Source organism: Vanellus vanellus (assembly GCF_965231255.1).
Source record: "Vanellus vanellus genome assembly, chromosome: 4".
NCBI lineage: Eukaryota > Metazoa > Chordata > Aves > Charadriiformes > Charadriidae > Vanellus > Vanellus vanellus.
The window spans coordinates 23394752-23419888 of record NC_138909.1 but is presented as its reverse complement, the minus strand read 5'-3'; the positions used below and the strand labels follow the sequence as shown (position 1 = coordinate 23419888).

Genomic DNA, 25137 nt, shown 5'->3' with positions numbered 1-25137 from the left:
GCGTATTCAGTGCTTGTAACGAGCTCCGTGGCGCTGCTTTCCTTTACTTTTTAATTTCCTCCTTTTCCACAGTGACAAGTCACTGTATTCACCTAAAGCTTTTCCCAAGTAATAAAGACTACAAAGAGTTTGCTCTATTTTCTGCATGAGGAGAAATCAAATACTAAACTATCCCTGGTGTGCATTAAATATAACCAATAAACAATCATTAGCTGCCATTGGACCATAAAATTTGAAGAGCCCTAAACATATCATGTTGTTCATGGGAGCTCAGCGGTTTGTTTCTCGTGGCTATGCAGCCTCCTTTTCTGGGTGCGGTAATGGGATATGTATGCACAAGACATGCCTTTCAGGGGCACAATATGGGTTCTGATTAATGCAGTCCAGTGTCCACATTGCTTATGCTTCCTCCTCCAAATACCCGGCATGAACATTGAAAATAAAACAAGTTCAGTGGAGCCACCCAAGACAGACCGTATTGTTACAAGCTATTTTCTGAGCAACATTAACATGCATAAAATGTCGGCGGCTGGCTGATGGACTTGGCGGCTGTGTACATACACTGGACTTTCATTTTGCTTTCTGACAGCTGGATTGCTTACAATGTATATACTGCTTTATAGCATACCAAAAGGAGGGAAAGGGGGGGAGAAACAATAGAGAGAATCCTGTCACAAAGAATTTGATCACCCATGGACGAATATACCTACAAGTATGTTTTTTAAAATATATTGAACTATTCAAAGCATAGCCACTTTCTTCTGAGATTTATAAGAGGCATTGACTTGAAACTCAGGACAGTATGGGAATATGGAATAGCTTCTTGCTGTCGATTTTGGATGGCCTGCTACTTGAGTGAGTCCTCTCAAAGGGAGGCTGCTAAAGTCTTAATCCAGCTTTTACTGAATTTTAGACATGTTATTTTCAAACACTAGCAACAACTGCAAATGTTATTTTCCCTCTGCATTTTGCAGCACTGCCCACCACGATGCTTGACATCAGATTCGGCCAGGAAATGGATAGATTTGGTTAACACACAGGACAAGGCCAAAGATATCACTTTTTAAAACTGCAATCCCAATATCTTCTTTTTTTTTCAGCAAAACTTGAGACGTGGCCATTTAAAACTCAGCAGCCAAAGACCTAGCCCATAAGAAATGTTCACTTGGAAGTTCATGTGAGCATCACCAGAATCGTGTTGGCAATGTTGGAGGACCACACTGTCTACAGTGGGGCTTCCTGCTTTTCACCTTTAGCTTAGAAATTACAGTCAGAACAAGATGAGATGCAACATTTCTGATTTATCTGGGGGAAAGAGCCAAACATAGCTCAGCTTGCTCACATGAATAGTCCCTGCTGGTCTGAATGGGATGATCTTTTAATGGAATCACTACGCTGCTACTTGGTTATAAAAGCAAATTAATCTCCAATATGAGTAGTTTGAACTGCTCTTAAACAAAAAAATAATAAAAGGAAAAGGATCAATTCCAATCCTTGCAATAATTAAGTGTAAGAGAATATCTTTACCGGGCAGCTACTCTGAAATGCCAGTGTGAATACCAGGACATAAGATGCTTCAGAAAATCACAAGCACCAAGTGATGAGGAACAAATGCCTGTTCCTGGCTATGTAATCTGGGCATGTGTTACAGGAGTGTTGGATTTAGAAAGGAAAATGAAACCAAGAAAACCTACACTGGGTGTCTAAGCAAATCATTCTGAGATGTATGAATGGTGGCACCAAATGCCAGGCAAAAAACAAATAACACTAACAGCTCCATAAGTCCTGCTTAAACAAATGCAATAAATAATGGAGGGAGGCAAGTAATATATTCCAGAGGATGTTTTACAAAACCCGGCAAAACCAAGCAACTTCTTGCAATCAAATTATGTATGCCTGGCATATAGTTCACTACAAATTCTAATCAGTTCTACCCTTCTAATAACATTATACAGAAAAATACATCATCATCCATCAACCAGATGGAGCATGATGGTTATACAAAACATATTCTATGTTTTTTATTTTCGACTATGAGAACGTGATAAAATTGTGCACTCTGGAATTGGAGATTGTAAATAAATATTTAAGGCTCTGCAAATCTCTGTAAATATTTATTTACAAAATATTATATATACATATTTAGTCATTAAAAATACTACTTTATGCTGTGGGGAGGGAGAGAGATTTTACTGGCACAGACACAGGAGTGCTGCCTCCTCAACATAAAGATACCAAAGTTTTGCTGTTCTTCTCCAGTGAATTTCAGCCAAACTTTCCGCCTCTACCTCCTATGCCATGGAAACATTTGGGCACCCAAGGCCTGTTGGGAAAAGCCAGCGTATCCCATGGAATATATTTATTTTGCTGTGCTTCGGAAAGGTCCACATATTAATTTAACAGGAGCGGAAACATTTCAGTAATGCAAAGCTGCCGCTGTGCTTTATGGGAGCTGTGGTTAGGTGCTGTATGCTCCCACTCTCTACAGAAGTCCTGCTGCTGTCCTTTGTAGAAACACCGTAGTAAGAAAAAAATTGTCTAAAGGGACAAGGGAAAATGTTTCAATACCCGATTCAATGGGAGCTTATGTATCGCTCAAGAAGGGATGTGAACAGAAGAGTTGGTTGGGACAGAAAGCAGGTGGCAGCTGATGGAAAGTCTCCAGAAACTGTATTCAGCTGTTGTGTTACTTTCTCTTTGCCCACTAGGCCTGTCAAAGTTGGTCAAACTACTTTGGATAAATTGGTAGAGATCTTGAAAACTTACTCCCTCCTACTTTTATCTGTGTGGGCCATTTCCTTTCCACAAAGTATGACACTTACACAAATTCAGGTTGCTATTCTCCTACTCATGGGAGGAACACGACACAAATATCCAGCTGGGATCCAAGACTACCTGCTGGCACAGTAATGGATCACGAGCAGCTCCACTGCTCTACAGATTTGCTTCTGCAAAGAACCTGGTTCATCTATAACAATAAGGTTTCAGGCAAAAATTCTGCAGTTGAATTTAACAGAATATCAACTGCTGCCACGGCCTGACCCGACTTATGCTAAAAAAGAGCTTTAAAAATGCCACCAGCTCATTGCTATGTATGCCTTCAGATTGAGCCCTTAACTCAGTTAAAATGACAGCAGAAAGACAGTCTGAAAAGGGAAAGAAAAAAAAACAAAACCAAAAAGTCAATAAAAACACATTGCTAGTGCTATTGTAACAAAGCCGGCAAAGAAAATCAAAGGCTCAGTTTTCCTTTTGTTTTCCATTACATGGTGTTGCATGATCATTTTAATTGTACTTTGATACCTGCTTCAGCAATGTTGAAAACATTTAAGAATATTCATAATGATAAATGATATAGCTGTTCCGATTTGCAAAGAGTCTAACGCGTTCCTTCACCACCTTTTGCTTGCAGGTTGTGCTAATTTGATAGAACACTTGAAAAAGAGGAAGAAGAAAGCAGTGTTTCATCATCCACATGAGAAATACTCTTTGGTTAGAGAAGGATGACCTTACTGATACAGTACCAAACTGAGACTTGGGACAGCCATCTCTGCTGATGTTATGCAATGATGTGAAAAATTTTCCCCGACTGACTTCCCCAAGAAATTATGTTTGCAGACAATTTCATAGTGGGCAATTTGTCCTGTATCATCATGGATTGTGTTGGAGACACAGAGATAATTCAAGTCACGCCTCCTGGCTGAGCTCTGCCTGCACAAGCTTCCTTTGCCTGACAGGTCTCTGGGCTCTTCACTTCCCTTTGTCGTTCCCACTCCCATCCCTCCTGACCAGGTCCAGGCAGTGCCAAGCCCCACTCACACTTTGTCTGTGCCGTAGCTCCGGTAGTCCACCGCTGCTGATACAGCCACAATCAGTGCAGGCATGCCATAGCCAACCAAATAGAAGTACTTCCTCCGGGAATGTTCACTCTCGAAAACCTCCACCAGCATGATGTAGAGCTGCACCCCCTCCAGGAACATCCAGGTGAAAGCCGCCAGGAAGAAGAAGTGCAGGAGGGCAGCAAAGACGGCACAAGCAATCTGCACGCGGATTGAAAAGAGCAAGTAAAGGTGTTTGTACCATGCTGAATTAATGCAACATTCAGGATTACTCTTACTGGGAAGTTTAATAAGAATGAGGGCGTTCTTATCTTCCCTTCTCCAAAGGAAGAACTTATTTTTTAATTGGAAAATGCGTGCGAACTCTTTTAAAATAGACATATCTCTGCATATCTAAATTATATTCAAAGATACAAAGATAGATATGTACACAATCTGGCAAATGAACATATAAAGATGTACATAGTATAAGTGCATTTTTACAACCTGCTTATTAAACATACACCAACGTACTATTTACAAACAATGCATATGCAGCCTCTGAAATCACAGCAGGCGTCAGCATTTGACTCCCAGTTAACAACCAGAGGCCCAATCCTGTGAAGACCCATGCGTGGAATTAAGGCAGTGCTGGAGTACATCTCATGGCATGGTCAAACATCCCATATGCACTGAGATGAAAGCCTGTGGCAGGAGCAGAAAGTGCTTTGGTTCTTACCGGCTGGTCAGTCCGGTTGATGCCGATGAGGAAGAGGAGTTCTGCCACAAAGAGGCTGATGCACAAGTTCTTGTGAATCGTGTTGCGGTCACTCTGCAGCCCACGGAAGAAGCAGAAGGTGAAGATGCAGATCAGGAGGCAGACCAGTGAGAGAAGGATGCCAACCCACGTGATAAAGTCCAGGAGCAGGTCATGGACTGCATCACTGTGCTGGAGATAAAACCAAAAAAGTCATCAGTTGCATGCTGCATGACTTTTAGTCCATCCCAGACACAAAGTGAGGTTGTCTGAGGCCCTTCCCCAAATATTTGTACCCAATTACCAAGCTTTGGCACAACGGGCCTGTAGCAAAAAGACTAAATGGACCTAGACTTCAATCCTGCATCAAGAAAGCTTCAACCAGAAGCACAGACTCCCAAGTGTCTGGCAAGCTGCAGGTGCCCTGAACAGACTCACACCCCGAAATATCCTAGAAACAATGATGCTGTTGTTGAAAATACTGAGATGTCATAGCTAGCCTTGCATGCAGCTCCATCTTTTGCAAACAAGGGAAAAGAGTGGACACACAGTATAAAAAAACATTGAACACTGATTTGATGTAAAAATGTTTTGTACTAACAACATCGTGGAGATTACAACCACAAGTCCATTACAACCATTTACCAACAGAGAAAAAAGACTCTCTTTAAATGATCACAGAGACGTATGAGCTCGGAGGCTTTGGACAGAAAGAGAACACTTAAATGTCTTGGGTTTTGTTTTTGTTTTGTCTTTTTTTTTCACCGGGGAAGGAGAAATAAAGTTTGATTTTTCTTTTTCAAACCCTATATTTTAAAACTCCTGGGAAGTCAGACTGATCCCTAGAATGCTACTCAGAAAAAAAAAAAAAAAAAAGACAGACCTTTTAACGTGAATTTGCTTTTAAAATGTAACAGAAAAATACTCTGGAAAATGAGTGATTCCCTGTGATGAACTTTTAACATAGTTTTACCCCAAAGCCATGCAAACATGACCATTGCAGTGGCAAAGTTAGACAACACAGCAACAAAGTTTTGTGAGGGGCAGCATAGGTGTGCCTTGGCTCTGCTGATAAAAACACTGCTGGATTGCTCCTGGGCTTACACTGCAGATCCCTACCAGAAAGATGAGGAGGATGCTGGGACCCTGACACGGAAGGTATTTCACCACCTTATTCAGGCTGTAAAACTGGCCTGTAACTCCCCAGGTTTCCACCAGATGTGGTGAAATTAGAGATATCATTACTTAGCAAAATGTAAATAAGAAATGCGAAATACACGGTGAGTCACAAAACGGCTGCTCGGGGCTAGGTGGTTAGAGTCAATGAGCCGAGGGAAAGATTGGCTGGAAATCTCTGGGGCCTTTTCAAAAAGACTAGAGAGGCCTGAAACCCAGCTTTGTGGTCCACCACTCTGTGTTATAAGTGGTATTCACATTCCCCTCCAATTCTGGCATTTTGATGACTTAGGCATTATGTAGGCTGGCGAATACAATAGCGTCACACTTCAAAAAGCCAGCGCAAATGGGCAACATTTTCCTCCCTGTGGGATAAAAGCTTATGACAGATGGAGGGAAAAGGTGATTAATTTATCCATTTTCTTTGCCTGCTTGCCAATGATAAAGCCACATCAAATGTCAGGCCTTTCCTGATATACACTTTGCTATGTCAGCACCCATGAGAAACAACTCAAACCTTTCAGCTCTTTGGCTTTATCAGCATGAGTGATAGGCATCAAATGATAATGAAAGATGGGGAGTGACTTTCCCCTCCACCTCTTCCATGCTGGAAGTTTTGTCTACAAGGAGACTTGGAGGTGGAGAGATGAGGGCTCCTTTCCCCAAAAGCTCTTGCAGCTCTTCCTGAGTATTTCCAATATCTAAGGAACTAAAGGTTGCAAGTCTAACAGAGAGGCAAGAAATCATGGTGTGCTTACTGTAGATCATGACAGAAATGCCTATTCCAGCCAGCTCCTCCAGCAGCACCCAGAAAACTGAGAAGATGAAGCGCACGCCATTTTCCTGGCAGCTGCGCACTGCTTTATCTCAGTGTCATTCCAGCTCATCCATCCCTCTTAACATAGTGTGAAAAAATGTTAATTCAAACTTTGCACCTTGCAAGTCATTCTTTCTTTCATCCAAGGCTGCTGGGGAATGGCAGGAGAACAGCTCCCTGAACAGTCCCTCCAGCTCACCTGATCAGATCATCCTGCCAGGCTGAAGTGGCTGACAGCTCTTGGGCTGGGCAAACAGGGCAAGGCAGCTAACGGGGGCAGATGCAAGGAGAAAGAAACCAGGCAGATTTTTGCCAGATGCATCCATCCCATCCAGATGTGGCCAATGGCACAGATTCATTTATCCCAAGACAAAGTTAGTCTGGAACAGGGAAGCTCTCTGAGGGCTTCTTCCCCTACATGAGATGAATCTCATGGGGCTCAGCTCCTGTAACTCTATCACAAAACCATGAATCTGCTGTCTTTAAGACACAACGCGGAAATAAGGGGTGGTTTTGCTCCTGGAGAGGGATCCTGCCATCTAGGCTCATGGACTTCCTCAGGGAAGGGCTGCTTGCCCACAAAGCTCACCATGCTTAGCAAGAAACACAGACTTCATTGCTGTATTATTATTATCACTCTTACTACTCCTCTTTTTAATATTAATCATAATGATAATACTGATGTTATGTACATAACACCCACCCCTGGAGTGCTGGGAAACAACCATAAAACCAACTTCTTCGTAATTACAACCTCCCTCCCCAAATTCAACAAACCACAAAAGAACAAACAGAAAGGAATAATAACAATAAACTGGGAACAAGAACAATTTAAAAACACCTTGGGGGAAAAAAATATGAATTTGTAGCTTTTCTAGTAAAGTCCAAGAGCTGGATTTCAAAGGCTGGGTGCACTCTGTCCTGTTTGGGATGCCCAATTTAAGGTGACACGGCAGAGCCAGTGGGTCAGGGAGGAGATGGTAAGCACTGGAATCCTTCCCATGGCAGTGCCAGATACCCCCAGGCAAGGCACATCCAAAGCTTTTACACCAGCGAGTCCAACAGAAGGGAATTTGCCTTTTGCTGGAGGCTGAAACTTGTAAAATACTGTGCTGCCACAAGCCACAAAGCAGAATAGTATGGGCAAAGCAGGAACTGTAGTAAACACTCCTCAGTGCCATGAGATTATCCTTGCCGTCATCCGATCGCTATGTGACAAATAAGGGAGCAACATACCTGGTTTACACAGTTGGTATATGGCATTCCAGGGTTAAGTATGATAAATAGCACACCGAGATTTTGTACCTGGGTCGCAGTCTCCAAGCCTGGTCCCTCAACTGCAGAGACATGCAAGAGGAGCAAATTTTCTCTTTACCCTGCCCAGCACTGTTCAAGCACTCCCTGACTGAGGATAAAATAGCTTTGATGTACGTGCTAACGATATCCTTCCAGCACCCTGCAAGCCCTAGGGTCCTTCAGGCACGAAAAATACATCTGAAACCAGCAGTGTATTGATAACAGTCAACTCTTGCTTCTTGATGATCTTCTCAAAGACCTGGGCAACCAGAAGAGCCCATGGGAGATACCAGCCATCAGTCCAAGGGACAGTTTCCTGACAGTATCAATCAAACAGCTCCTAGCCCAAATGCACCATGGCTGTCAAGACCAGTGCTACAGGGCCCAGCATGCAAGCCACTGATTTTTGTTACCACTAAGCTACGCTGGCTTTACAGGTAAGCTGACACACAGATTATTTCCAGCACAGGAACAACTTATTGAGTAACTGAAAGAAATAAAATAACCCACTTCAGTGAAAGGGTTTCTGCATTAAGTACATTTTACATTTATGATTTAGGCATGAGACTGACCCAACGTCCAGTGAAAGAAGATTTCCCTGACTTTGGAATAAAGCCCCACTTTTTCTCCAGTGGGGCCAAGAGAGGCAGAAGGAGAGTACTGATGGAAACCTGTGCAGGAGGAGTTATGGGAGCCCTGGTAGCAACCACAGCAGGGTGAGCAGGCAGCCTAGATATTATCCAGGCTGGGAAAATCAGTGAGCAGCTTTGGCAGCGCCTGTACACCAGAGCTGAGCTAATAAAAACAAATCCCAGGGAATGTCAGCTTATGACAGAATAGCTCTCCCCGAGATGAACAGCCATTTCCTCCCTTATTAAAAACATCAGTAGAAGAAAACAGCAGCCAAACTGAGCTGCCAGCAGCAAAGGACACATTCCTTTGCCTAATCTGTCCCTCCAGGAATGGAAAGAGTAATATGTTTGGGGGTGGAGGAATAAGCAAGCAGTAAATAAAAACACAGTGTCATCAGCTAGCTCAGATATGACCACTCGGTGCCCAGTGGGAGCTGGCAGTGTGCTGGGCTGGGCAGAGACCCAAGTGGGACAGGTTTGAATTCTTGTGCATTGCTGGTGCTGCTCCTTGGATCTGTAGCTATCTGGGATTGTGCGGGCTCCCTCTGCCCTTTTTCCCCCATCGCTGGTGTTGAGAGAGGATTACTGCAACGACCTGGCTGTAATGCTTCGTGGCTAAGTGCAAAGGGCTACTTAAGAAGCAAATAGTTTTGTAGATGTGCCAAAAGCATCAGCTGGGCTACATGGACCAGGAGGAAATCCCAAGGGCTCCTGCAGAGCATTTGGGCTGGCTAATGGCATCGCCTGCCATGGCTATGCAGGCATAAGAGGTTTTGAGGGGGCTTTTCCGTCTCTGTGGCCAAGAGGGATATGTGCTGGGGGGATGCCACTGCTTTAGTACCCATCCTTTCCCTCCTCCCCAGTGATGTGTCAATGGAGGAAAGCAGTTCTGTTCCACAGCGGACACAGCACCTATGGACCTGGTACGTATCCCTTCTGTGCTCTGAAAAGGTGATGCTGTCATGGGCACCATCATGGCCTAACCCAGGAATAAAGAGAGCTTAATTCCCACTTGAAGCCCCTGTGCAACATCACTGTCTTCTGACCATGGCCATTTAAAATAAGGCTCAGATCCCCAACCACTCCTGCATGGTGGTTTAGCCTTTCTTCTTCTTGCCTTAGTCCTCAAAGCTGCCTTCATATTCTGCACGGGTCACACAAACCATCTTCCTCTTCCTCTGCCTTCCTTGGCAAGAGGAAGACCTCCTAGCAGAACCCTCTCCCACAAACTTCTCCCCAAAATGCAGCAACCTTCCAGTGACTGCCAGAAGCAGCAGCCAGTGCAAGTTGCAGAAACCCCCATAGCCAGAATAAAGTGATACAGGGGCAGGTGTGCACAGAGAAATTGGTACAGACCTCACCTCACCACGTGTTTGTGTTACAAATTCTATGGTAGATATGGTGTGTGGCAAGAGCCCACTGTAGTCACTGACACCGCTGCAACGGAGATGCAGTTGAGGTGAGATTCAGTTGTGGAGAGGAGGAGAGGTTTGGGACAATGATTGTATCCATTGTTCTGCCCTCCTGTGTTGGCTGGATTTAGTAAAGTGGCACAGCTCTGCTTACTCATAAGGCATCTCCGACCCAAGAAACGAGCTATGGTGGCTGTGCCAAACTCAGTGTAGACATCTACCCAGACAAGCTCCTGGCTTGGTAATTTGAGTTCCGAGAAAAAATCTGGTCACGGCATCATCGGCTTCTGCTGTCACACCGATGGTCTTACCCAGCCCAGTGCCAGGACACAGCTGGGACATGGGTTCACCACACCATGGCCACTATCTTCACTTTGGTCCTCGCATTCACCCTGCTCTTAGCCAGAAATGAAGGGGGTAGCAAGAAACAGGGCAAGGCTTAATGCTTGCAAACAGGAGCTACTTGAATTGCACATTTTAGGACACAGGACCAGGACACCCTGTGGGGTCATGCTGTCCCCATGATCTGTGGCACAGCTCCTTACTGTGCCACTAGCCCTGGCTCGCAGATTGGAGAGTCAAGAAGGGCAATGTTAAGCAAATATGTACTTGTTGGACTGGGGGGAAAGAAAACCGTGGCTAATAAAAGGTTATCTTCTCAAATTTCTGACACTTCTAAGTGCTGAGCTAAGAAACTGCAAATTCAGGGGCTTGGAGTACGTCTTTTTGAAGCTAGGCTCTAGATGTTTTCAGGTTGAACACCCAAAAGTGGCCACTTAGGAAGATCTGGGTCAATGCTTCAGGGAATGCACAGACAAGGACCACTGAGACATCCAACCCAGCAGAACTAGAAACAGTAAGACACAACTAACCCAAACAACGCGTGTCAGACTGAGGCTGGGGAACTCAAGGAACTCCCTGGAGTGACTTAGTGCCTACCTAGACAAAGATCTCAAGGACTGCTACCAGATATAACTCTGAATCAAACTCACCTTTGACCAAAGGTATAACCAAACATTCTGTTTACAACTCCTTATTCTTGGAGTTCATCAAAGTCACAGATTTCCGTTCCTAACACAATTTCAAATACTGCTGTATTTTGAATTTAAAAATCTCATTGAAGACAAGCACATTGAATAACTTTTCTGCCTAATTAAATCAGTTCTTATTTAATAACATATTAGAATAAGTTACTTTTTACAATGTGTAATTTATCTCTTTTTTTGAGAATTAGCCCTTTGATCATAAAAAACGATTTGTCTTGCAAAATTCATCACATGCGTTTTCAGTAAGTTAATTCTGCAGTTAGGGTGTTTTTGCAATCCTGCACCCACTTCTGCTTCCATTCACTGCTGTTCAATCCCACAAGTGCTAATATATGGATAAGCCACCACTGCAATAACTTCAGCTTGCTCTTTATATCTGAAATGGCTGTATTGCTTTAGGCAATGGACTACTGCATTCATATATTTTTATTCCTTTCTCTCCTTAGCTTGCCTTATACTTCCATTCCCCAAATAATTAGCACGGTGTAACGTGTTTGTGGTATAGAATAATCTCTGAAAGCTTCTAATTAATTGCTACAGTTAAAACATCTTTCTTTTTTCCCCCTTTTCTCTCTTGTTTTATTTAGTTATTTATTTTTAAGGAAGAGTAACGTCTAGCATTCACTACATACTGATAAGCAACATTTATCTACCCTAAGGTACCTTTGCTTATTCTGTTTTGGGTGGCTTTTTAAATTGCATTTTCCCACCAGCTCTGAACTTGTTTTCTGACTGCATATTTTTAGATGCATCTGCTATAATTAATATGATGCAAAGCACAAGCTTATATGAAAAACAGCTTGTAAATTTTGAATAATTCTGCACCAATTATATAGGTAGAATGGCTTATTTAACTATGGGCTTTGTCCCATGGTATGGGAACCACCATGTTTTTACAGCATTTAACAGTCATAACAAATACCCTAACAATTCAAACAATAGATATTTAACATAGGTCTCATCTATGTTAAAACATATCTCATATTTTAACAAAATATCTATGATGCAGCTTATCTTGCAGCATAGGGCTACCACGATGATTAGGGGACAGGAACACCTCTCTTATGAAGAAAGACTGAGGGAATTGGGTCTCTTTAGTCTGGAAAAAAGACGGTTGAGGGGGGACCTGATCCATGCTTATAAATACTTAAAGGGTGGGTGCCAGGAGGATGGGGCCAGGCTCTTTTCGGTGGTGCCCAGTGACAGGACAAGAGGTAACGGGCACAAACTTGAGTATAGGAAGTTCCACCTAAACATGAGGAGGAACTTCTTTACCTTGAGGGTGGTAGAGCACTGGAACAGGCTGCCCAGGGAGGTGGTGGAGTCTCCATCTCTGGAGACATTCAAAACCCACCTGGACGCGTTCCTGTGCAACCTGCTCTAAGGTGTCCCTGCTCTGGCAGGGGGGTTGGACTAGATGATCTCCAGAGGTCCCTTCCAACCCTATGATTCTATGATTCTATGAGACTGTAATAATTTTCACATAACACAGGCCAAATGAACTTCTTAGCTGATGTAAAAAAGTGATTTGTTTCCAAGTCTTAAAATCTCTCTCCAAAGGGAGGTTCTCATTTTTTCTGGTGAATTGTCTGAAAGGGCAGTGAACGCTGCAGGTTTGTAAGGTCACCCCTTGCCAGGAGGATGCATCAGCGAGGTCCAGCTCACAGGTCATTATGGTCCTGCTGTCCTCTTCCCATGCTAGCTGGGGCTTTGACAGGGGCTCGAGGGGTACCTGAGGGTGTGGGTCCATCGCTCTTCCCAGCAGCTATACATCCTGCCCATGTGCATAGCAGCCTCTTGGTCTTGGTCACTGTTATTTATCCCATGGAAATATATGGGTGAATATGAAACTCTGGGCCCAACTAATTGAACAGGCAGAAAGCATCTTCAAATTAAAATCTCCTCCTCTTAATCAGGTACTGTCTTATTAAGACTGGAACTGATCCCAGCATCTTCTACTCTTGAAGTACACCAATAAATCCCTGCCACCATGGTCAGCCAATGTCATTTTTTGCCCCTTTGGACAAAGACATATTGCTGTTTCACACTAGAGAGCCAGACGGCCATCAATCACCTCCTCAGCGGTGCTACCTTCCAGCTCCGCCTTGCCACATACGCTCTGCTAATAATTAAATCCCAGCCTGTAGCTCGCAGACCAGCCACCAAGGTCTCCTCCAGAGAACACACTCTTTTGCCACGCTACCAGGGTGGGAGATCATTCATGACCAGAAGCGACATTTGTCAAATTGGTGCTGTCTTTTGATTAAGGAGCAAGACTCCGATGTTTGCTCCCCACAATGCCTGGTGTTCGGTCTTACTAGGTAGGGTGCTGTGGATGCTCGTTACACCAAAGGATGTTCCCTACGGATCCAAAAATCCAACAAACTGAAGTCAGTAAAATACAAATCTCGATTATAAGAGAAATTTGTTTCTGTTGCAAAACTCCGAGAATATTATTAATTATTGTGTGTACAACAGTCCTCTTTGGGATTCCAGTCACTGGCCAGAACACCACTGTAAGAGGTCTGCACAAGCACGCAACATCCCTTCCCCAAGGATCATTCCACCTCCAAGAAGACTAAAAGGTCTTTGAGGCAAGGAATGCATTTTTTGTACAAGACACGAGTCAATAAAATGGCTCAAAAGCATGTCTACATGCTAGATGAGTGTGAGTCAATGTACAACAACAACCCCCATTTATTTTTAAACCTCCACCTTTCCAAACCAGCAGATCTTCTGCTTCCAAGGCTTTAAAATCAACTCATTGCAACAGCATAAGGAATGTCATACAAGCCACCTCCCAGATCTGCCAAGAGCTCCACCAGCACACCGGAGTGGGATGGTGCCTCCAGGAAGAGCAAGGTGATGAGCAGCTGGAGGGAAGACTTGCAGATGTTTGCAGGGTATGCACCTGCATTCACCCTCTGACTGGGATGATCACTAAAGCGGACGTGCCAGGAAGCTGTCTAGTTGCCTCAGAGTCAACAAAGTGAAGCCAATTTGGCTCTTACAGCAATGATACTTTGTCTGCAGCCAAATAATAAAACATGACCTGAAAGTCTTGAGGGCACTCTCTAACACCCAGAAACACCTACAGGATAATAGTACGCTGGCTTGGCATTCAGGAAGCTTCCAGCTGTAGCTCTTTCCAAACTGTTGCCCAAGCATGGGCAAGCAAGGGTCTCGCATTCTCTTTCTGCAAGATGAGATAACACCAGTACTGATAGTTTAATGAGATTTGGGTGAAATGCTGTGCAGACAAGGCTGACCTACTTGCAGTTTGGGAGGAGGCTTGTTCAGGACTAGCCTGTATCTGCACCACGCGGTAGGGATTGGTCTCATTCACATCAGTGGAGTGGAAAGCTATCTGCATTTCCCAGGTGCAACCTCTGACTTCAGTGACTTAGGTATATCTGTTAACCCCAGGCAGGTGATGACGACTCAAACACACATTTCTTTTGAAAATTCAAGCAGTTCTAGGAAACTGGAAAAACCAGACTTGGACTGCAGAATGCCATTAACCTGTAAACATGTGCTCTGAATAGGCCATTTCTTCAGACACCTCCTCGGATAATGCCACAGCCATTTAATGGCACGTCTTCTGGACTGGTAGTGAGTCCTGCAGAATACAATGGTTACGTCATCCTGCAGTAGCAGCAGATCTATCCTGCTCCTCTCAGCTAGACGGAGCTGTTGAGGCAAATGTACTGCCAGGCTCCCATTTCTTTTTTTGCAGAGCTTTGGTCATGAATTATGATGCTTTAATATATATTTTTATTGCAGGTCTTCATGTTCCTCTTCAGATTATCAAGTGAAATAAAAATATACAAAAGAGTGAGACTGGAAGACTATTTGAGAAAAGGTCTTTTAAAACCATAATAGCTTTTGCGGTTATGCAGCCACAGAAGTGGCACTGAAATGTTCTGTCTACATGGAAGATGCCAGATACGTATCTAGCTTAGACCTGTGGCTTCTGCTGCAGTGCTAGGCACATGAAACAGACACCACAACACAAAAAATCACTAGGCCAAAATCTTTTGGGCATCAGGGCCTTCTCCACCTCTTTCTATAGCAGCTGAGACTGTTTTTAACCAAAGACAGCCAAGATAGCTCAGGAAATGGAGGACCATGTCAACTAGTCTCCCGTTCTTGAATAAAACCCCAAATGTGCGCTTCACTCCCCAAGCCACTGCTACTATGAGGAATACTACTTTCTGGAGTAACTTCTTTAGCTCCAGTGGGGCTAGTCATGCAGGAAGCCAGAATTACACCATGGACCTAAATACAGGCATGATCATATACTGGCCTTGGGGAGACATACAGTCTATGTAGGATGGTATATGGAACTTGCCTTTTACGCGTAGCTTGCTGTCATATAGGGAGGTGCAGAGAATGTATCTTTTTCCCTTAGTAGGAAGCTGGAAAATACTTTTGGCTCCACACGTGCACCTCACACAAACATGTGCAGCAGTGTATCTGCAGCTGCTGCGAACAGGACACACAATTTGCACCCCATGAAGTAGGATCTGCATGCTCCTGTCCCACCACCTAGGGTGCTTGCTACTCCCTGGTGGCACAGTGAGGACCCCACGAGTAAAGACCCAGCCAGGAGATGTTCTGCACCAGTAAGAAAATCATGTGGCATCAGCTAATTCTGCTCACTCATAATCCTCAGCTCAGAGCTGCCCATGCCAGGAGCCCAAGACAGGCTTTGCATTGGTGCAACTATCATCTCCTGTTTCACCATATAGCAGAAGGAAGATTTACATCAGATGGTTTCTACTGTTAGAGTTACTGTCACACAGCAATTTCGCTGCTCAGCTCCATTTACAGTAACAAAATGGTGTAACATTGGCCAATTTTCTTACCCAATACATTGGCAGCCTATGAATCTGCAACACCTACCTTAACTTCCACGTGTGCCATCAGGACTGCAAAGTTGGTTAGGTGATTGCAGGAGCACGTGGTGTGTGTCTTGTTAGTTGTCAGGAGGCGACATCCCTGGGTGGACCAATACCCTGTCATTGTACGCTTTGTATAGCTCCAGAATGAACAGTTTGGATTGAAATTTTCTTCTGACTGCTGTAGGGAAGAAATTAATAAATGCAATAAAAATGATAGGGTTTCAGAGATCTCTAAATGCACTATTTTTTCTTCCAGAGGCACTTTGTAACTCTCACCCTTTAATTTTGGATAAACAATCAGCAGCAGTTAATACATAAAGTATTACCTGCCGATACCTGAGAAAGTTAGATTGTTGCTGCTCTCTTTGCTAATGCAAACTTAGTTCTTTGTTCTTGATTAATTTCAGTCATAGACTAAATCCAGCTCTTCAAAACCAGATTGCTTCATTTGCATTGCAGAGCAGAGAAATTAATTGCTTTAAGCAATCAACTTTTGTAATGACTGCTTGGCTAACAGGAGGACTAGCTGTCCTCTTTCACTGTAATTCCACTTTCCTCTAACATCCCCTGCCACCATGATAAAATAATATTATGGTCTTCTCTAATATATTGGTAGTTTTTAATTACAGAATGATGTGTGTCAGCAACTGAGCAATGGGTATCAGCTCAAAGGAGACTCTTTCTTTACTTTTATTAATGCAATGTACAAGAGACATTCTCCATAAGTAACACAAAGTGCGAAGGAACAAATATATAATTCAAAATCTAATCAAGGACTGCTGGGGGCCTCACATCAGCCAACTTTTGCATTACTTCATTTTAGAAATTGAAAAAAAAATGAAGCGCTCTTTGAACTCACTCACCTTGATGTGCTTGACAGTAAACACCACGGGATCAGCTAGGTAAACCTTATTGCTGAACTCTTTGTTTATTGCTGCCGTGATGACAGGGGAGTTGACAATGACAGAGTGATTAGTCGACATTGCTTCTGTTCCCAACTTCATGCTGGCATTCTCCGTGGAGAGATAGGTGCCCAGGTTGTTGTACAGCACAAAAGCCACCCTGATTTCACCTAGGAGAGCAGTAAGAGCTTAGATATCCAGGTCAGCTCATTAGTTTTTTTTCTTTTTTTTTTTTTTTAGATGACAAATCTCTTCTCTGAACCAATTTTAAAAATTCCCTGAGAAAATGTGAAAGGACCAAGACGTGGCTTATGAAAACTCACCTCCTCCTGCCAATCCCAACGAGCACCACGAGGTGCATGGATAAGAAGGGCAGAGATGGCTCTCTCAAAACAAACTTCTATCAACAAACAGATTGGTGGACAAAGAAGGTGGGCTTATTTTTGGTGTCAGTGGGTGTAACTGGCTCCAGAGAAAAGAGGCCAGGTGGTCCATTTCCCACCTGACATAACACTTTATTCTCCAGGCTATGCTTGGGAAACACGTTTCATTCTGGTCTGTCACACAGATGCAGTATAAAACTATAATTAGAGTCCATTAATAAATTAAGACTACCTCAGAAAAATGTGAGGACAAATCTGGGAGAAGGAATCCAAAACTTTCCAACACAATACCAATCTCACATGAAGGGTAAAACAAAATTGTGTACTTTTCATTAGAAAATATATTTCTTTTCTTAATTTGCTAATCAGATATCTCCTATTCCACAAAACACCATTAGGGAGCCTGCAGAAAACTCAGGCTACCAGCCAACTGTTTTTAACTGAAACCATCCAGTTTGCCTTCTGTTTTGCACATCATTTCACAGGCTATAAATAAGAACTGAATGTGATTAGTTTGCCTTTATATGTATTAGTTGTGGGAAGGTATTTTTTTGTTTCTATAGGAATAGAAAGTGAAGCACTGATGAAGGTGCTTCTGAGGAAGGTGAAGCACTGATGACTCCAAAGGTCCCTCCCAACCTAAATCCTTCTATGATAATTTTATTTCTAGCTCTTTGGTGACCTCCGGGCGGGTGCCAAACTGATGTAAATTGATGAGGCTCTCTTGATTTGACCAGAACTCCAGTGATCCCATGCTAAGAAATGCACCCTCTTCCTCACTGCCGACACAGTTTCTTTTTCCCTACAAATCTCCAAAGCCCACTAGCGGAGTGAAACTCCTGCCCCACTGGACTTTTGCTACACATCTTGGGTTTTACACTGTCTCTAAAAGAAAGACTTCTCTTAAAATCCCACGTGCAAAGGTACCAAACCCCATCAAGGAAGCCAATGGCAAAATTTTCTTTCTGAATCACCAGACTCAACTTTTCTCTCAACAGTTGTCAGAAATTTTTGGCAGTTTTAACTGCCATTTTGGCAGTTTTAAAATGCATCTGGTCTGGCTTTAATACTGCCCTATCACTTTATGTTTTGCCTGCAATGATCAAAGGCCGTACTAGAGTGCTTTCCCTCTGCACACAGGTTAAATTTTAAAGGAACTCAGAAATAGGAGCATGTTAGGCCTATTAGCAGAAAGCCTGGGAGTTTGAAGTCGGTCTATAGCGGGGCTGTAAAGATCAACAAACGTGTCTGCTCAAACTCCTGGTCTGGAAATAAATGGCTTGGCAGCATGAAGACCATTCACATATAACATCATCTTTAATTTATACTGTATCGGGAGGTTCATAAGCTTCAGACAGAAAGGCACTGAAGATTTAGACTCCTAACAGTTAATCAACCTTTTCTGCCATGTTGGCTCATTATTAATATTTGCTACTATTGTTTCTTCCCTCTCCCTTTTCAGATATTTGTATAGTGCCCCACTGTGAAGCAGTTTACTCAAACAAGCCTCTTATCCCATCTGAAGCCTCCTACTGCAGACAACAGCAGTTAAAAGCACTTCTCTGGACTCAGCACTGCGCCCCAACAGCCACATCATTTAAGGATCTGATGAATTTTACCAGCACGTAACACATTTGAAGGCTGTGAACCACTTAGCAATATAATACATTCCCAGTCAGCCAACTTAGCTTGCAGTCAAGGGCATGAGCAACTGATGCTGCTTCTAATTTAAATATTAACATAGCGATTAATACTATACTTAAAACTGGTTAAACACAAAACAATGCCTAAGGCACAATTGATTCATGAGGCTGGCATGGGTGGAGGTGCTGGACCTACCGTTTCGACCATTTTGTTTCAAGGTATTTGCTGACAGCTGAATGGCACTCCCGTGGCCCGTGTTCTGGGGAAATTTCAGATCTTCCAGATTCCCATCTGTGCTTAGTCTCGCAACTTCCAGCTCTGTTTGCAAGAGAGACCAACACTAAGAAAAATCTCTACTGAAATAACCTTTGACACAATACTTCGAAGCTACAAAATGGTGTTTCAGACCATCTGAGAGCAGAGGAATCAACTCGCAATGTTTCATGCTACACTCTGTTTGGGCTCCTATTTCTTTTTAAATCTTTGCCCTGAAGAAGTTTTAAATTTAATTAAAATAAAAAAAAAAAGCAAATAAATTCTACTCTCTGTGGAAGACAAAAGACAACCAGTTCTTGTAAACAAGAACCTCAGGATATTAAGGACAATGGTTAAAATGAAAATCTGAAAATGCTAGTTCTTTGCCACTGGCTATTGGTACTTTCTGTAAATGTTATCAGTGCTTGGGATCTGTATTCATAGAAATAGAAAGAAGAGTTGTTCTCATTTTACATATGCACAGTGGGAGTGCTGGTGCTTTCCATCATGCTTGTTTTTTAATTAAAATCAACAATCAGCCAAATAAAGACACAAATTTGTATGAAATGAAACACAATTGCATTACGATGAACAATCTCCCCGTGAAGCTGTGCTCCCATTGTTCTAGCGCAGATTTTGCCCTCAAAGACAGGACTAATAAAGGCAGGTTAGGTGCTCATTTTCTATGGGATTTCAAGGGTAGAGAGCTGCCTTATTCCTTTAGGCTCTGTTGGAAAGACTTTTAAGTCCTTCAAACAAAGGGCTAAGACATATCTAACAAATTGGTTTCCAGTTAATCTACGGGCCAAGACCAAAGCCAGATTTCCCAGCCTTTACTCTCCCTCCGGCTGCTCTTGATAGTTGTGGGATCTGTCCCTTACGGATATTGTCGGTGTTTTCCCGGACAATGTCTGTCTTCAGCAGGTTATCAGCCAGCACGAAGGCACTGTCCTCCACAGTGTCGAGTAACTTGGTGGCTGCACGCTGCTGTTCACTTGCGTTCAGGTCCCTCCATGCATTCAGAGCCTGTGGCTGCAGGAGGTTGTTCACTGTCTCCACCATGGCCTGCAAAGGAGAGAGACAGAGTGAGAAAGGGCTCTAAAGAACCTAAAGCACCATTGAGACCTCTGACATATGCTCAGTCCTATCCCCCACACATATCAGTATACAGGGAGAGAACAACATCTCATTTCCCCACCCACAGGGGCAGCCTGCAATGGAGCTAGGCATCAGTTATCCCATCAGATGGGACAAGGAGGAAATGTTCATTTTAAGCTAAATGCAAGCTGGGAATAGCGCTTTTCTGCTTCCGTGATCAGCAGCTCTGAGCTTAGAGTAAGAAGGAATTAGGGGTTGGGGGGTGGGGTGGGTAGAGGGGAAATGAGGAAATCATTAAGGAAACATGCAGGAAAATAGATTTCAAAACCCATCTGTAAAGCAGGTTGCTACTACCTGAAGCACCAGAATTCAAGAGTAGGACTGGGGCACCCAAGGAAGATATTCAATAGCTGCAAGGACTATGCTCCTTAGAGTGTTTCCCACCACATAACCTCTGGCAGACAGTCACGAAGATACAGAGATAGTTGAGTTACGCTACTTCATCCAGAGAAGCAGCAGGTGCCCGTAGAGATTTAGTTAAGACAGTACATTTCAAATCGCTCCATTCAGGAAGGAGTCAGCCCTGCGGTAACAACCTCAGTCCCTCCTGCGGTGCACCTTCTACCCTGGGCTGCCACGCACAAAGAGCTCTCCCATGGAGAACTTCCCACAGGTTAATCTGGATGCGCATCCAGGATCACACGAAACCACGCTGGCCTCATGACTGCAAAATTACAGCAGTAGAGCCTACCCAACCTGAAGGTTTTGCTCAGCCTACAACCCCTGCTCAGTTACTAACCACAGCTGACTCAACCACTTTCCAGCTAACGTTTTTTAATGAGAGTTGGTAGAACTGCTTGTGCAGAGGAAAGGAAAAAAAAGGTATTTTTATCGTGCTTTCTTCTGCTGGTTAATGTTTAGCCACCAGGCAGGCCTGGCCCACAAAGAAACACCTCCACCACCAGCTAATGCTGACTGCAGAAACAAACCTTCCCTTTGAGATGAAGCTGCTGTTCTTAATTTTCTGCATGCTGAATGTGTGGGCATCAAACCCACACCTCTGTTATGCAAGGCAAGGACAGTCCCATGGGATTTCAACATGGTGCAAGCCTAAAGGATGCCCCATGGGCTCACGTTCATGGAAATACTTCAGTATTTACTCCTGACTGTTTTTAAATTCTCCTGTACAACATGACATGTGAAAAGAAGATATAGCACAGCCCGTTCTCCAGCAGAGCCCTCAGGAGGAGTCTTACAATGACAACATATGGCACAGAAAGTGCGGGGCATCCTGACTCACTCACCAGTCATGGTCAGATACAAACGTGCAATGGGAGAACACCATCACATCAAACCAGAATTTTATTTTATTGCTATACCCAGGTGACCTTCAAAAAAATGTCAAGTACAGTAAGTTTCAAGGAGAAGCAAAGACAGCTAGACCTGCCACTGTTGGTGCTTTTAATCCCAGAAAAGCCATTTCACTGAGACATCGCCATGTACATCTTAGTCCTAAATGTCCTTGAGGTTGGAAGGTTTCTCATACCACCATGGTTCCTACTGGAAGACTGAGCCAGAATTGGGCTCCTCTGACAGCACAAAGCTCCTACTCGCCAACCTACATTTATTCATGATCAATTAACTCATTTGTTCTTGTGCCAAACCTCTCCTGTACCTTAAACAGATCTTCCCCTCCCTGACAGCTACTGCCCTGGTCCCTTTATTAATAGATAACATTTCTACTGAGCCTCACAGCTTGGTTTTCCAAAGTATGGAGTAACCCATGCTTCAATCACTGAAATGGCTGAAAATCTTGTCCTCTAGTGCTACTGCAAAAATCTTTTTGCTGTGAAGCCTTTACAATCCAGGACTAGAATCCCTTTCTCATTTGCTGTTATGTGGAACTTACTAACCCTAAATCAATTTCTTAAACTCATTATTAAACTGATTTTCCTAAATAGTCTAAAAATCATCTTAACACATACAATATGTACACACAAAAAGCTGGTTGACTTTAATAATCAAGAAGAAATACTAAAAATCCATAGCATTTAAGTGGGGGTTTTGTGGTGTTTTAAAATCTACAAGCTTGATCTCTGTAGCTCTTAATAAAATTCTGTAGTTTACTTTTGTAGCTTATCTCTTTACAGGCAGAAAGGAGGTAGTATTCTTTTTCAGTGACCAAAAAATTTGACTATTTTGCTGTGCAGGTTCTACACAAGATAGTGGTTTTTTGCAAAGATTTCTTATGCATGGAAAGCACGAAATGAGGTTTTTTCTCCCCTTTCAATGTTATCATGCAGACTACAATTTGCCTTACTTCCATTTAGCTCAGCTACTAATGGTGTCTTTAAATCTCTGTTAAAACAACATCCTGGATACCTTTATCAATATCTGAATGGTGGGAAGAGTCTTTGCAGCCGATCCAGCTCCTGGTTCTGCATGGAAAGGTAATGCTTATTTGTCAAAACATGAAACAGATGCTGAAATATTTGTGTTGCAGTGAAACATCTGCTGCAAAGATTTTTCCCCAGAAAAATTATTCTAGCTAATGCATTTTTTATTTTATATTTTTTAAATGTGTGTGCATGCATGCATGCAAAGTTTGAGAGAGAACACCATTAAAGCCTAATGCGCTGCCTCCTGCGCAATGTGTAGTCTCCACCCAATGGACATGGTGCTGGTGGGCATCCATCCTCACGAAGTGACTAACCTGAAACCAGCCACTTCACATCACTTTGTATCTAGGGTCTGATGCAAAAGCTCCAGAAAGATTTCCAAGGACTTTGGGTCAGGTACTGCATGTGTATCTGAACAAAGCTGGTAGACTGTCTTCATTGGCATTACATCCGAGATGAATTTAGTCCATAGCTTTTCCCAGAGGGTCACTCTCCTCACCTGTCTCAGTGCATTAATCAAGTGTTCCCCGCATTATATTTATGAGTGCAGCACTTCATTATGGCTGAGTGCTGCAGGCTGAAGCCAAGGAGATGAGGTGCTAATGAAATGTTTGCATTTTGGACAGGAGCTGAGGTAGGTGTTTAAATGAAACAAAACAGCTGTTAAAGCAACAGTGTCTCTTGAGACAGAGATGCCAACTGGGAAAAGTTTGGCAGGGGAGGGGGAACTGTGGGAAGGCAGGCACATAGGACAAGGATCATCCTGTGCCTTTGCATTTAAGCTGATCCGTCATGGTTTAGGTGGATTTGTCACCTGCTCCAATGACTTTGTGGCTTGATGAAGCTCCAGCATAGGAGAAACAGCAGTGCCAAGCTCCCAGGAAAGTCTTTCAGTGACCAGCAGAAGGACGGTTAGCCCTGACAGAGGACCTTTGAAATGAAGAAGGCATGAAATAGGTGTTCTTGGGAGCTGATAGCATGGTAGGTTTTACCTGAGATCCCCCGTGTTCCTGATAAAGGTGGGAACTTTCAGAGGGAGCTAGGGAAGTTCTGAACTAGTTTCACCCCATCTCACTTCAAGAATTTAACTTGCAGCCAGGACAAGAGCCCAGACACTCTCTAGTTTCTCTCTTCACTGAAAGAAGAAAGAATTATAGCAAGCATTATCTCCAGTTAGGTGCCCAAAGTCATATAAGATTAATGCTATCCCTTAAGAACCCAATATCTATTAACGGATGCTGCATGTCTACCTCCCTGAAGACCCTGTCCTTGCTTCCCAAGCTAAAGGAGTTTCTTTGCTGTGGTTTTCTTCTCTTCCCCTGTCTGATCCCTCTCCCAAATGCAGCTCAACTGGGTGAACAGTTTCCAAAGCACCCCCGCAAGCCTCATGCAAAATAAAAATGTGGGGCTTGAAGCCCAAACATACCTCAACACCACCCACAGCATGGCACCAAACCAATGCCATGGTTGCTGGGGCTTAATGAATGTCTAATGAATATGTGCACAAGCACACATATGCCCAGGGAGAAGGACAAAAGTAACTCAAATTACATCAAGGGAAAGCTTTCACAAGGCATAGCTTGCTTGTTTGTCGCCTAAGATCAAACAAGGGAAGAAAGGCATGGTAGAAGGGAGCCAAGAAGGACGATTTTCTATCTGCCTTTCTATCCCAAGATATGCAGGTGTAGCTGTATGCTGCCTGTGAAGTCAGGGTACCTATACATGCAAAGCCAAACCCCTTATTACAAGCCTGTAAAGAGCAATTAATATCAGACTCAGTGGACTTTTTGTGTCTCCAGCAGTGGCTACAATTGGACATCAAGAGAAGAGCAAGAACATGCCAAGCATAGAAGACAAATCCCAGGATGGTAATCCCTTTCATTATGTGGTTATAAAGCACCACAGACTGTACATTCAATGTAAATAAATGTTAATAAATTGCAGAGGGAGATTTTTCCCCCAAATAAGAGCATATGCTCATGGTTTCTTGATTTTGTCCTGAGGTTACAAAACAGAAACAAAATGTAAACCTTCTTTCTCAGACACTTACAAATTGGTATTAAAAGATGTATTGTCAAAAGGCAACTAATTAGGAGTCTTACAGTAATTATACATCACTAAAAGGCCAATCACACATATCCCATTGATTTCCTTCAAGACAGCTGCTTCATTCCGTAAAACTAAATTTTGCTTGTTCATTTATTTTTATCTTCTCCCCCTCTAGAAATGTCTGGTGAGAATATCTGACTATGTGACACAGTTTAAACCTAGGAGGGGAGTATATATCCAGTGATACCACATCCATTTGTTTATCTCTATCCCTAACCTTAGAAAACCAGCAGCTCTCCTAGAGTTAGGACCTCTCTAAAGCTTTATTGTTCATCTCGCTGAGCAGCTGATGAAAGAACAAAAACCCCAACAAACTTATGACCGGAGAAAATACTCCTTCATGGCAGTGAATACCAGCAGACCCCACAGTTAATAGTGGTTGAATCCTTCTGCTGAGTAATTTTCAAATACGCCATTTGTCCTTTCTTACAAAGGAGCACCTCCTTAAGAGGACACTGAACACACTGTATACATTATTTTGCATGGAAC

At 43.2% G+C, this 25137-nt stretch overlaps 1 protein-coding gene across 17 annotated transcripts in view; it reads right to left on the bottom strand.

Annotated features, from left to right (window-relative positions):
* ADGRL3 (adhesion G protein-coupled receptor L3) overlaps window positions 1–25137 on the bottom strand; it is a gene marked incomplete at its 5' end in the record, with an annotated part of 336607 nt that overhangs the window by 53316 nt on the left and 258154 nt on the right. For 16 of the 17 annotated variants that reach the window (XM_082482753.1, XM_082482751.1, XM_082482754.1 and 13 more), the window contains 6 exons: window positions 3820–4040; window positions 4558–4767; window positions 15860–16036; window positions 16722–16930; window positions 18983–19105; window positions 19924–20107. In XM_082482753.1, the coding sequence (XP_082338879.1) occupies window positions 3820–4040; window positions 4558–4767; window positions 15860–16036; window positions 16722–16930; window positions 18983–19105; window positions 19924–20107 (1124 nt within the window). The remainder of the gene's footprint in view (window positions 1–3819; window positions 4041–4557; window positions 4768–15859; window positions 16037–16721; window positions 16931–18982; window positions 19106–19923; window positions 20108–25137) is intronic. The other variant, XM_082482743.1, reaches the window with a different exon arrangement.